This window comes from Cydia splendana, chromosome 6 (genome assembly GCF_910591565.1).
Source record: "Cydia splendana chromosome 6, ilCydSple1.2, whole genome shotgun sequence".
NCBI classification, from domain to species: domain Eukaryota; kingdom Metazoa; phylum Arthropoda; class Insecta; order Lepidoptera; family Tortricidae; genus Cydia; species Cydia splendana.
Genome location: NC_085965.1, coordinates 23,522,336 through 23,533,282, shown reverse-complemented (window position 1 = coordinate 23,533,282; position 10,947 = coordinate 23,522,336). Strand labels below are relative to the sequence as shown.

At 38.1% G+C, this 10,947-nt stretch overlaps 2 protein-coding genes across 2 annotated transcripts; both read left to right on the top strand.

The window, feature by feature from the left end:
• Positions 1–3,722: 3,722 nt before the first annotated feature.
• Positions 3,723–5,277, top strand: LOC134791918 (uncharacterized). Its single transcript, XM_063763035.1, has one exon. The coding sequence runs from the start codon at positions 3,877–3,879 to the stop codon at positions 5,125–5,127; it is 1,251 nt and encodes a 416-aa protein (XP_063619105.1). The 5' UTR covers positions 3,723–3,876; the 3' UTR covers positions 5,128–5,277.
• A 3,720-nt stretch (positions 5,278–8,997) lies between these two features.
• On the top strand, positions 8,998–9,762 carry LOC134791631 (uncharacterized). The gene has a single exon (XM_063762680.1). The coding sequence runs from the start codon at positions 8,998–9,000 to the stop codon at positions 9,760–9,762; it is 765 nt and encodes a 254-aa protein (XP_063618750.1).
• Positions 9,763–10,947: the final 1,185 nt, after the last annotated feature.

Genomic DNA, 10,947 nt, shown 5'->3' with positions numbered 1-10,947 from the left:
TATGATAAAACCACGGACCTAGAGAGTAAACCAGATAGTGTACATTAGCCAAAAAGTGTGTCCACATGAGAAGTTAAGGTGGGCCGTTGCATCTCTTTCTAATTAGGGTGACCATAAGTCATATGTACTTATGTGGGATATTAGGATAACATTGAATATATAGTTTGGCCAGGATCTTTTCTTATTCATGCATGGTTATATCAGTTATAAAGAATCATAACAGAAGAATTGCAATTCGACTATGGGTCGTTCTCGCATTTCGTGCAAATCGGTGTTTTAGGAAAGTTACCAAAAATGTGGTGGCGTTTTCGAATATCTGTTAATGCAAGGTTGTAACATAGGGCCTAAAGTATATGTCTCTCCAATGAACAATTCTGAAAAGGTAGGTATTTTCTTTATATGTACAATTAACACCCAATTTTTTCATTCATCTCTACATGTAACGCGTGAAGGTATAACTTTGACCTACATTTTAACCTTAAGATACTAAAAATAGGAAACTCGTTGTTTGTTCAATAAACGACTAATATAGTTATGTTTTAAATCGTATAATATTAAAAGCTAGAAATTAATAATAAAAACTATACAGCCTTATAAGTGATGGTTCAAGTAATTTCTTCATTACCGACGCGAGAAATGGATTAGGTATATTTTGCTGTATAGCAAGGGTATATAGCGCCTACCGCCGATGCAACACATTGTTCGTCAGTCAGTTGGTCGAGTGCTCTCGTAGCGGACGCTCTTATGTCGCTGTTAGCGAAAATATATACGATCTTTCGTGTCGGGAAGGAGTGTGGTTCTCGTCAGTCTTCATCGCCATCGCGTGATTTATACAGTAAGTACCAAGTGTACACATGAAGTGTTTTTGTGTTGCCTTTCAGATGGTTTATTCTGCAAAGTTAAGGTCTGATGCCAACTGATGTAGGCGACAAAAACTTCCAAAACTTCATTCATATCGGTTTCATTCACTTCTTTTCCTTCCAATTTTACTGGGGAAGGTAATGAACGACTTAAGAAGGTAATGCTAATAATATACGAGGCAGTGCATTTTATGGAAAGAGGCTTCGTTATAATAAATATTACGTTGTTATAAACATTTAAAACTGTATGTGATAATAGGGGAGCCCAACCGGGGAGTTTTTGGATTTACTCGAGCGCAGTAGAATGACATAAACTTGCCGCTCTGTTACCTCTACTTGGGTCATGTCTTGAGTACTTCTGTGATACATAAGTTTTGAATGTGTGGGGTTCGTCTGATAAATATTAATCTTAAGAAAGAGTATATTACAACAAATCTGACAAACCTACTTGTCAGATTGTTATAATATACTCTTTTTAAGTACCTATGTGGTTAACCTTATCGGACACTACGAAGCATTTTAAACATTTTTGAATTAATTGATTTACGAGTAATTTCATCGTAATTGCGTAATAAGTTGCTTAAACTCAGCTTTGTAGCTAATGTAACGATTTAAAATAGACTGATAAAAGACTGATTCAAACTTAGTTTAGTTTCTGAATAAAACAATAATTATGTTTGTTACTTAATCTTAAGAGAAAGTGTTGTATAAAACTATTAAATAACCACATATTTAATTACCACATATAAAAGACCGTCTTTCCGTGACCACAGCTGGTGCAACTCAGCTGAAACGTCGGAATTAAAGGTAAAAACAATGAAATTATATCGCGGTAGACCCGTTTGTGTAATTAAATATGTGTACAAAACGCGAGAGTTTAAAGTGTTATATTAAATAACCAATAAAGATCGGCTGTAACAAAATACTTCTTATTTAGAAGTATATATTTTTCTTTAGGAGACTTTTTATGCTATCTTTTCAATATTTCATAGTTTTATGCAAGTATATTGTGTATTTTCCAAATATCAAACATTAATCGACGTAGGTAGTATTGTTTTAAGTATTTTTCTGATCTATAATTTGGGTAAATATTTGCAAAACACGCCATTAAAATAATTGCTATACGAGTAATTTAATCGAAATTGTGTAGGTAGTAAGCTAATTAATAATAATGTAACATTTAAAAATAATAGACTGATCAAAGGCTGATTAAGACATAGTTTTATTTATGAATAAAAGAATAATTATGTTTGTTACTTAATCTTATAACAGAAAGTGTTGTATAAAACTATTAAATAACAAATAAAGATCGGCTGTAACAAAATACTTCTTTTTCAGAAGTATATATACTTATATATTTTTTTTGTGAGACGTTTTATGCCATCTTTTTATTATTTCATAGTTTTATACAGGTATATTGTGTATTTTCCAAATGTCAGACATTAATCGGCGTAGGTAGTATTGTTTTAAGTATTTTTCTGATCTATAATTTAGGTAAATATTTGCAAAACTCGCCATTAAAATAATTGATATGCAAGAGATGATAATTATGTAACAGTTTAAAATAACAAACTGATCAAAGACTGATTAATACTTTGTGTAGTTTCTAAATAAAAAAAATATTTGTTATTTTAATCTTATAATGGAAAAAGTTGTATAGAACTATGTAACACAATGGTCGGTTACTTACAACAAAATAATTTTGGTTCTTAAGAGGTTTAGAATATTAACATTTTAAAAAGAGTTTTTACTCAATTTTAGACATTTATTTAGCTATGGTTAATATTCATCCACTTAAAACTATTTTCTAAAATATTGATATTCAGAGAGGAAATTTTTTGTGTTTCGTAATGTTGTAATTCGGTTTTTCGTACATCGTCCACTATCCTCTATACAATAAACCCTTCTTTGAAGACGTTTTATGACAACTTTTCATGATTACATTTGTTACATAGTTTTGTAAAACTATTTTGTATATATTAACTCATATTTATAGGGTCTATCGTGAATTTATTTTATTACCAGCAAAATGTCAAAACAGAGATTTGTGCAACTACACGACGAAAAGTGTATGAAAAAGTTTAGACATCAAATTTTCAAACCACCCACTACACATAATGTTAATTATTGTATTGTTTGTTTACCCCAAACTTTTTCATACACTTTTCGTCGGGTAGTTGCACAAATCCCTGTTTTGACATTTTGCTGGGACATCAGTTAGCCGCGACCATGACCAGTGAAACTTGAATCGAAACGTCGGTAAATAAAGGTAATAAAATAAATCGCTATAGACCCGTCTATGAATGTGAGTTAATATGTTTTTTCTATGCTAATTTTTGAAAATTTGAAAACTATGTCTTATGGGATGTGGTGCGCAGATGATCAAACCGATTTGACAAACACTTGGGGTTGACAATCCCGACTTATAATGATAAGTAAATGGTCAATGTACCATCTAGCATGAACATTATAAGTCGGGATTGTAAACCCCAAGTGTATGTCAAGTCGGTTTGATCATCTGCGCAGTGCTTAAGACACATGTTTTTAATATTGTTGATTTTAATTAGTGTTAACTTTCTTGAAATAAAGTTTTTTATGTCCGATTTCATAAGTTTTTTTCATTACCATCCACTGATAAAATTACCATCTCGGCCGATTTCATTACCAGCGCGTAGTTCATTACCAGTAGCCTTATAAAATGAAAAGTAATAAGGTTACAAAGGTGCCTTTAGCAGAAAAGTGTTAATAAATGAATCCACACATTGACGAAACCCAAAAGTTTACCATTTAAAAGAAAAATTACAAATCGAGAGAATATCACCGATTTGCACGAAATGAGAGAACGACCCCTATCGATGCGAACAGACGTGTTGAAATTATAATTAAATAATATACAAATTAAAATCGTGTGCAATATGCATTGACCTCGATATTGACAAACTGTGTCATGCGATGTTCTTTGCTTGTGTAGTGCAAGTAGTTATGACGTCAAAGTGTTTAAACAACTTTATTCATTATGAGTGCTAATAACAGTCCGTTTGGCAGAAGTTCCAAAATTCAGCGTTCCCCGCCATCAACACCAGTGCCACCGAATACCGGAAATGAAAATGCACAACCAACGAGCTCAAAAGACCAGACCAGTCTTGACCCGGTACCAACATCAGAGATCCAGAACTGGATGAGCACCATAGATAAATCTCTTAGTGAAATCTGCAGCATATCGACGGAAGGCAAATTGAACTCCGACCAAAAACTCAGGATCCACAATCTTTGCCGAAAGGTTTCCCACGGTTCCGCAAACTTGGCAGTTCTTTACCAAGGCCTTAAAGCAAAGGCACTCGTTAACCACTGCACTCTTCAGACGCTTCAAGAAAAACAAGACCTATCAGACAGTTTCCGAGCCCTCAAGGACAGTATCGATAACACTAACAGACCGGCCACACACGCACTTTCTTTTGCCGATATGGTGAAAACCAGTAACAAAAACGAAATTCGTCCTAATAATTTGAGCTTAGTCGCAATTTATCCTAAAGATCAGTCGAAGTCAAGCGAGGAAACGAAAAACCTAGTACAAAAAATTATTAATCCTGAAGAAATGAAACTACACGTAAGAGCGCTGCGTAAAGTTAAAAATGGCGGTGTTATCATCAGCACTGATACTAAGGACGACATAGAAAAATTGAAATTGACATTTAAAAACACATCCCCGAATCTCACCATCGATGAACCCTTCAAGCGCAGGCCCAGAGTTGTAATAGTAGGCGTACCATCGGCTCTACGGGAACAAGAGGTCTACAGTTGTTTATATGAACAGAATATAGCCGACAAGTTTCCAGACCTAACTCGGGAAAATTTCTTAGCGTCTATCAAATTAAGCCATAAGTCGGGTAAGAAAGATGCAGAGTCCTGTAACTACGTGTTAGAAGTTCCAGCCTATATACGACGAGCTCTCATATCTCAGAACCGAGCTTTCATCAACTGGTCATCGTGTCCTGTCAGAGACTTCACAACTGTTACAAAGTGTTTCAAGTGCCATTTTTACGGCCATGCTGCCAAAACATGCAAGCAATCAGAGCCCACCTGTGGACATTGCAGTAATTTAGGGCACTCGGACAAGGATTGCCCGTTTAAAGCAGAATATCCCAAATGCGCATCATGCAGTCTCTTTAAAAAACCCAATGGTCATATAACTGGAGACCCTGACTGTCCCGTCAGGAAAATGGCCGAACGACGGTACATAAACTCGATTGATTATGGGGAGGGCTAATATTTATACATGCTACTTAAAAGATTATCTGTTAATTTTAATTGTTTGTCTAAGTATACCTAACTAGTTGGTTTGTAGTTATTATCATTTGCTATACACGTATAGATCGATAATGTTTTTCATACTTAAGTATTTATGTTTGTATAGAATTGTCATCAATAAGTGCTTTATTTACCCAACAATAGGTACCTTATGTGTAATTTGCCCTACTAACCGTAAACCTATCAAAATGCAATTCTTGCCTCGTAACTATTTTTAAGGTAAACTAATAACAACGTAATAATAAAATAAACACGATCGACCTACTTTATAGAATTATTAGACACTGACACAGCAATACTTAGTGTAAGATAATTCAATACCTATTCACTTCGAGCAACACGGAAGGGAGGTGGCATTCGCACTATTTCCCCTCTGCCGAGGTACAAGATTAGCGCGTCAATCTAATCTAGCGCGGGTAATAAAACTAGTTGCACTTGGATTTTTCACTAGACCGAGTCCAGACGCGCGCGTGAACACTGCTGCACAAAAATGCCTGTTTGCTCGGTTTTATGTTATAAAAAGAGATCGGGGACATCAAATTTACAAAGAGAAAGTGTTACATTTCACATGTAATATTTTTTTTTACATATCATACGTTTAATTACATTCAAACACAATTATTATATTTTAGTCTCATGTAATTGTTGGATTTATCGATTTTGCTCGCTCAGTACAAATTGCGGATCGGTCGAGCGACAAATCCGACTTCTCATCTCTCAGAATACAATAACATACTTCAACGAAAATGTGTTAGTGTGCGTGTTGTGACACTTGTCACTCGTCCGTACACAAAAAGAGATCGAGGTTTGCAAGATTTGTCTTTGACGTGTGTCATTTTCTATGTATTTGTGTCGTCGTTACAGATTGGATTTTGTATGTAAGTGTGTGAGAAGTGCGACTGTGTGCACCTTTCCCCCCGCGAAAAATGGCAGAAAGATTTGTACGGTGAGATATCGCTTGGGCCCCTCCCTTCCGATGTGTCGGAAGCCGGTGTTGCTCGAAGCCTATTCATGTTTCTATGTTCATGATTTTAATTTGTTTTATTGTTCTTTAAATTAGTATATTATCTCTTTGCCTGAGATACAGGATTATATTCCTAGTTCAGGCGCACGTTACAATGTACGTAAAATGTAAAAGTTCACGCATAATGTAACATTAGCAATAAGGTTTTCTCAATAAATTATTCTTATTCTTATTCTTATACTGTATTTTCGCTGTACTAGTATTATGGCCTAAAAAGGGATGGATATAGTTTTTTTTTCTCTTCTGTATAACGCTTCACACAACCTTAGGTACTTAATTTAGTCGTCCTAAAAACTGTTATTAATAGGCGTAGATGCTGGACCACGAACATGGTCGATCCGCAGGAAGGTGGCCCGCCGTAACGTCTGTCAAGAATACAGGTATGAGTGAGGGAGATAGAGAGACAGATATGCTGACAGAACCAGAGGGTCTACCGCGAACCGCGTTCGACGTGTCGCCCCTCTGTCACACTTACGTACGAAAGTGCTACAAAGAGGCAACACGTCGAAAGCGGCTCGGGGTAGGCTCTCAGGACACCCCTACTGTCCTGAGAGCTTTTTACAGTCTTTGCCGCGTTAGGTCCCAGGTCCTTCATAGCCGCCCCTTTCTCAGCACCCATCATATAGACTGCCGCTTAAAATATCTGGCCGCCCTAGGCCCGGGCCTACTCGGCCTTAGGACAAATCCGCCACTGCCACAGGGTCGCGTGGGACCGCTACGCCCGTTTGCTATAGTTTTTAACTAGGACGCTTGTCACTGGAGCATAGACACCGAAGTTTGCATCGTTTGACGAGCATCTTTCTCTGTCTCTGTAATTATTCCTTTATAGGAGTAAAAGAGAAAGATGCCCGCAATTTGCGAACTTCGGTGTTCACGGTGGTAGGCCATCTGTGCGAAAAGAGAAGAGTCGTGAAATGTAAAGAAACGAGTGATGTGCATTTCCCAGTAAATTTTCCAAAGACGGTAAATTCCCAGTAACGTTTCTGGTATCGTCCCAAAAGTCAGTAAATTACCATAAAGTTCTATTTTTCTTTTATTATCAATGTGTTTTTTTATTATTATAACAATGTATAAATGTGTCTGTAGTGTTTAAGGACTTTGGATTTCAATTTTGGCAATTATTTATTTGTATTGGCTCTCATTTCACCAATTTAAACATGCCGAAATAAATACATACCTATTCATATAAACATACTTTTAAGTACGTAATAAGAATTGTGTAACACTGATTCTCATCGTGCCGACATCATGGTCACATTGGTCACCCTAATGAGTTTGACAATGTTGACTTGCATTTTTATCGCAAAATGTAATAATTGTGGCTTCCTTGTGAAACAATATTCCACAATTAGAAATTCTTTCACTCCTACAACATTTATTCACCATTTTTAAGAAATTTTTCGTTCACGTGTTTTGATAACATGTCATCACACGTTAAAGATACCAATTAATATTCAAAGTTACTACAATGTCTACCGTATCAAAATTAACGTTTTTTTTGTTGTGCACATGCTTGGTTAAATCAGTTAATAATATTGACATCATAATTATTTAACAATTTCTTAAAAGATATCAGAACCTTACTCTAAATAAAGCACTTAAATAATATAAGAAGGTATTTAACTTTAGTAGTATATTGATATAAATACTACCACAATGGTATATTTTTAACATTGGCAACATTTTTTTTTTTTTTTTTTTTAACATGTGCGAGTGAGACACCGCGACCCACCTTTGCTATATCAAGTGGACCGTTTTCTCTAGTCTGGTAAGAACGTCTTTCTGGCTCGGTGATAAGGTTAAATTTAGTATGGCAAAAAAAGTGACAGTTCACTCCATCTTATAACTGCATGGATAAAACACGAATCTGCTTTTTTTTATGTGGCACCCCAGCACCCGTTGGCAACACTGTTACTCTGTTAAAGTGATAACACACTACTGCATCAAGGTCGCGATACGGTGCGATAGTGTGTAACGGCCTTTATCACCCGTTCTTAGATTTAAAACTTGTGCAATGTGCATACCCGCTCACTTCACCCATTTCCAGGAATGAGCTGAAGCAGACTGTTGGAACTGTCACGTACTCGGCGCATGAGGGCGGCAGTGCGTTTACGGATTATCGCAATGAACGCGTCCACTATAGCCTCCGCAAAGATCCCCGAGGCGCTACAGTAACGTGGCAGTCCCATCAGCATGCGGCAACCATTATTGTATTGGACACGCAAGGCATTGAGGGTCTTTTTTTGTGTAATTTGTCAATAGGCTGCACGCGTAAAAGGACTGGCAAAAAGCCTTAAAAAGGGTATTTTCGACATCCCTGTCACACCGTGCAAACCTACGTGACAGCATGTTACACCTTACTGACAATGCCCTGCGCTCCCTTTCTATGTCAGCATCATCCTGGAGGTCTTCGGTGACCCAGTGCCCGAGGTACCTACTTGAACCGTGAAACTCTATTTAGAGGAACACCACATGTATATTTATATACAACAGGAACTGACGTATACTCCTTTTGTCTGCCTTGAAAACGAGTAGTTCGCTCTTCTTGGTGTTGTACATCAGGCCATGCCATGGGTCACCGCATATTCTTCTACGCATCGTAAAAAACCTAGCAGGCCGACCTCTTCGCAGGTCGTATTACCTACCCCGGAAGTTCACACTGTGGAAACTATTACAGACACCCCTTTAAATATAACACAGCAAATTCAAGAAGGTTTTAAGCTGACAATGGAGACCTATGTTATGTCGGCGCTAACTGATTTTTCTAATAAGTTTTTTATTCGGCTCGACAAACTCACAGCTACAATGGAATCAATCTCTTCGCGTTTGACTTCGTTCGATGAACGCATCACGTCCTTGGAAACGCGCTTCAGTGACAATATCGACACAAATCAAAACAATGAGTTAGTGATCGAAGTGGAAAAACTGAAGTGTCAAATAAATGAGCGCGATCAGGAGTTACTCATCAATGACCTTGAGATCACAGGGATTCCTGAGACAACAAATGAGAATAAACTACACCTGATAACACTTATAGGTCAAAAGGTCGGAGTGGCTGTATCGGAGCATGACGTGATGAGTGTAACCCGGGTCGGTGTTCGTCGTGCGGTCCCAGCTCAGACAATACAAAGTGGAGCGAACTCCCCAGACGAGTCCAGCAGCCTGTGCGAGGCGACCCCCCACGTGAGGGGCGCGCAGGTACCAGGAGCGGCAGCCCCCCCCCCTGAAAGCGGCAGTACTTCGAGCGTTACTATGACGTCGCGGCCTCTGGTCGTGCGGTTCGTGCGGCGTGATCAGCGGGACCAGCTGCTCCGAGCAGCTCGCGTCCGACGTGTCATCGATACGACGGGCCTCGGCTTCACCGGTAAACCGAGTCGAGTCTACATTAACGAGCGTCTCACAGCTGCAAACCGGCAACTGTTTTATAAAACTCGAATGGAAGCCCGGCGCCTGCAGTGGCGAGCCCCCTGGACGACTCGTGGTAACATCTTTGTTCGACGCGATGCTGAACATTCCGCGATAAAAATCAGGTCTGAAGCCGACATAGGTAGGGTTTTTAGGAACGAATAAGTTTGCACCTTATGTATTACTTAATGCTTTATTAATGCACTTCGTATTCTTTTGTATAGTTGTAATGCTCATGTGTGTAAATTATAATTTATTTGTTAGGCTTCTCAATGAGTTCATTAAAAAAAACACTGTTTCTAAGTTACTACTCATTGTAACGATGATAAACACATGTCAACAAGAATATTGTCAAATGTTACCTAAACGATCTGCCGCGATGTGTGTTTATATTGTTATCGCTCGTCAACTTGTTTTTAGTATTAATTTTCGACCTTGTGACTATGAATTAGTACGCACTAGGCTTGTAAACATGTCTACGTATAAAAAACCGATAATACTCCTATCTATACCTACTTACCTGCTTATATATAACGAAATAAATATGTATTTGTATACACTGCATGCTATTTATTATTTTATACTTTTGAATAATTACCAAAATAATAACTTTCAGAGGCAAATTTCAGCCCGGCAACATTTTTTATCGCCCAATAGTTTATACTTCCCCAGATTAGCATCTATTGAACGCCGCCATATGACGATCCTCAAACAGCTGCTTATAAATAGTTTGTTTTGCCAGCTAGTGTTCTCGCATGTTATTAAATATGTCATTAAAAATAAAAACTTAAAATTGGGTTTATTGAATGCCGGCTCGCTAGGAACACGCCATAATGAGTTTTTAGTAGCCCTTAACCGTCACCCTGTGGACATCTTAGCTATAAATGAGACATGGTTACGTATTGGTGAGGAACTGCGTGCCCCGGCTCCGCCCGGTTTCCGTCTGCGTCACTCGCCGCGACCGGCCGGTCAGCGCTCACGCGGCGGTGGTGTTGGATTTTATATAAGTGAACATATACGCCCGCGCGTACTTACGACGCCGTCGTCGGCCCCCTGCGTTGAGCAAATGTGGCTTGGCCTTAATCTTAATGGCAGCAAGATTGCTATAGGGACCGCGTATCGGCCCCCATGGCAGAGTGTTGATGTTTTTCTTGATGCACTAACTGAGTCAATATGTTCACTATCAACATATGAACATGTCGTATTGCTAGGCGATTTCAACATTAATACCTTACGCGCTCATGATCCGAACACAATCAAGTTATCAGATTTCTTACGCACACTACAACTATCACAATTTGTTAATGGACCTACCCATTTTACTGATCACTCAGAAACGCAGATAGATCT